Source organism: Chenopodium quinoa, unplaced genomic scaffold, assembly GCF_001683475.1.
Source record: "Chenopodium quinoa cultivar QQ74 unplaced genomic scaffold, ASM168347v1, whole genome shotgun sequence".
Taxonomy (NCBI): domain Eukaryota; kingdom Viridiplantae; phylum Streptophyta; class Magnoliopsida; order Caryophyllales; family Amaranthaceae; genus Chenopodium; species Chenopodium quinoa.
Genome location: NW_018742738.1, coordinates 2404247 through 2407415, shown reverse-complemented (window position 1 = coordinate 2407415; position 3169 = coordinate 2404247). Strand labels below are relative to the sequence as shown.

The following is a 3169-nucleotide window of genomic DNA, read 5'->3' as shown; positions in this document are numbered from 1 at the left end:
GGGCTGATCATTGTTGGGAGCTTAGTCAGATGCTCCTTAATGCCCTCAAAGGCTTCTTTCTCTTTAGCCCCCCACTTAAATTCTCTGTTCCCTTTCAATAGTTGATAGAATGGCAGGGCTTTATCCGCTGACTTGCTGATGAACCTGGTCAGCGCGGCCATTCTGCCTGTCAACCGCATGATATCCTTGATGCACTTAGGCTGAGGCAGGCTAAGGACTGCTTTGACCTTTTCTGGATTGGCATCTATCCCTCTCTCGCTGATCAGAAAACCCAAGAACTTTCTCGAGCTCACTCCGAAGACACATTTCTTCGGGTTGAGTTTAATTTTACACTTGTTCAGGGTGGCAAATGTTTCCTCCAGATCCATGATATGTCCAGCCTGCGTGACGCTCTTAACAATTGAGTCGTCAACGTATACTTCAACATTTCTACCCTTTTGGTGAAGGAATACTCTATCCATTGCCTTTTGAAAAGTTGCCCCATCATTCTTCAGCCTGAAGGGCATAGCTATGTAACTATACACTCCCCCTTCAGTGATGAATGCGGTTTTCTGCCTGTCTGGCTTATGCAGGCTGATCTGATGGTACCCTGAAAAGGCGTCCATGAAGCTTAGCAAGGCGTGCCCGCTAGTTGAGTCTACCAGCTGATCTATCCGCGGCAGCGGGTAACAGTCCTTTGGGCAGGCCTTATTAAGATCTGTGAAATCAACACATATTCTCCACTGGCCATTTGCTTTCTTTACCATGACCACGTTGGCTAACCACTCTGGGTAGTCACAAGGTTCAATGAATTCTGCTTCCAGGAGCTTCTCCACCTCCTCCTGGATTGCTTGGTTTTTGTCCGTGGAGAAGCTTCGTTTTTTCTGCCTAACTGGCTTAATATCCTCCTTCACATTTAGCCTGTGTACCATGACTGCTGGGTCAATTCCGGGCATCTCATCTGCGGAAAATGCGAAAACGTCTTTGTTCTTCCTCAATAGCTCTATGAGGTGTACCCCTACTCCTGGATCAATGTCTTTCCCGATTTTGACCGTCCGTGAGGGGTCGCCTTCGGTGAGCTCGACTGTAACGTGCTCCCCACTAGGATGTGGCCTGGCCATTTCCTCTTTTACGAGCTCAAAGTTTTCCATTGCTAACTTCTGTTTATTTATTTCCCTGTGATATTCTTCACGCTTCCTTTTCCTCGACTTCCTCTCAGGTTGTTCAGTGGACCTTCTCTCTGAACCAGGCTGCTGTCTGGTTTTTGCGGGATGCTTTAGGGCGGTTATGTAACATTGCTGGGCTATCTTTTGACTTCCCCTGAGCTTTACTGACCGACCCTCATTAGTTGTGTAGGCCATGGCAAGGTGATAGGTGGATACTACCTCGCCTATCTTGTGGATGAGTGGTCTTCCCATGATCACATTATAGGGTAAAGGGGAGTTTATCACGAGGAACTTTGCCCGGACATCACGCCTTCTTGATGTTTCCTCTACTCGGACTGAGAGTTCGATTATACCTTCTGGGGTAAGCCCTGACCCATTAAACCCAGTGACTTCATAGCTCACCCTCTTCAAGTCTTTTCTGTTTAACTTCAGCTCGTTGAACGCACTGATGTGTATGATGTTAGCTGAGCTACCTCCGTCTATCAGTATTCTATCCACCTCCCAGTTTGCGATTCTCATTGTCACCACAAGCGGGTCGTCATGGGCGTAAATTATGCCCTTCTGGTCATACTCGTCAAATGTGGCCTGCGGCTGCGGGGGAAGAGGTGGCCATCTACGCTTATCATTGTCATTTATTTGATGAATCATCGCCCTAGGTCATCTCGCGCTCTGTTGAATGTCCCCCCATGTACTGGCCCCCCGCTGATCACATACACCCTGCCTTCTGGCTTACCATCTACGTCTCTGTCTCCGAATGGGCCCTCTGACCTCCTCTGCGGTCAGGGCGGCCTGCTCTATCTTCATCCCTCCTTCTGGGAGGGTCATCGCGCTGCTTAAACTGATTCAAATACCCTCTCCAGACCAAGTCTTCTATGTTGTCTTTCAAATGCGTGCATTCTTCAGTGGTGTGACCATGGTCTCTATGGAAGTCACACCACTTACTGGTATCACAATTTCTGTTAACCATCCTCGGGGGTCTTTGCCACTTGCCATCAGCTTTGTTCACGCTGAATATATGAGATCTGGAATGGGTTAATGGGGTATATTGGTCAAACCTCCCAGGCCTTAGCCCTCTCTTTGGGTCTGACCTTCTCAGTCCTACTGCTCTGTTAGCTTCTCTGCGATTTTGCTCATCCCTGCTCGGCTGGTCCCCCCTGGGTGTGTTCTCTGCCCGGGTGACCTCTGTCCGCTTAACTGAGTCACCAGGTGCTTTCCTACCCAGCATTGCTCTGTCGGTCTCGTCTGCCTTGATGAACTCGTGCGCTTTGCCCAGCGCTTCAGCAAGTGTTTTCAGGCTCTTACGCCCCATATACGCTCTAAGCGGTGATCCTGGTAGTAAGCCACTCTGCATTGCTAGTAGCGCTACCTCCTGGCTCATATTTGGGATGGTTGTTGCCTCCTTGTTGAATCTGGTGATGAACTCCCTCAGGGGCTCGTCTTTCCCTTGAACCAACGACATCAGCTCGGTTGTCATCTTGGTTTGGTCTACCAGGGTTATGAAATACTCCATGAACATTCTCTTCAACTGGTTGTACGAGTATACGGAACATTTGGGAATGGCTCCATACCACTCTGCTGCCAACCCCTCCAGGGTCGGCGGGAAAGATTTACACCAGACTGAGTCTGTCATAGTGTAAAGTTCCATATGGTTCTCAAAAGCTGATATGTGGCTTTTGGGTGTTGTGGTTCCGCTGTATTTGCAGCTTGGCATCTTTACTTTCTCCATTGGTTCCTCCAGAATCTCCCGGCAAAATGGGGAATCATCTAGAACAACTTGGATTCGCGCTCGTTTGTCTTTCTCCGGGCTGGGTCCTCGCTCTGAGGTCGGTGACTTGCTGCGTGGGACTCGCTTCTCCGGGCTGACTCGAGCAGGGGTTATTTCCTTCACGCTCCATTCTCGATTCAGGTTACGAGCTTCCAGCTCCAATACCTTCTTCCTCAGCTAAATGAGCTCTTTCTGCTCAGGGGTGAGGGTCGAGGACGTCAGCTTTTTCGCTACGGGCTCTGCAGCTGCCGCTGTCGGT

General features: G+C 49.6%; 1 protein-coding gene across 1 annotated transcript; it reads right to left on the bottom strand.

Annotated features, from left to right (window-relative positions):
- Positions 1 to 1881: 1881 nt before the first annotated feature.
- On the bottom strand, positions 1882 to 2871 carry LOC110723999. Its single transcript, XM_021903413.1, has one exon. It carries the CDS (start codon positions 2869 to 2871, stop codon positions 1882 to 1884), a length of 990 nt encoding a protein of 329 aa, XP_021759105.1.
- Between the last annotated feature and the right edge of the window lie 298 nt (positions 2872 to 3169).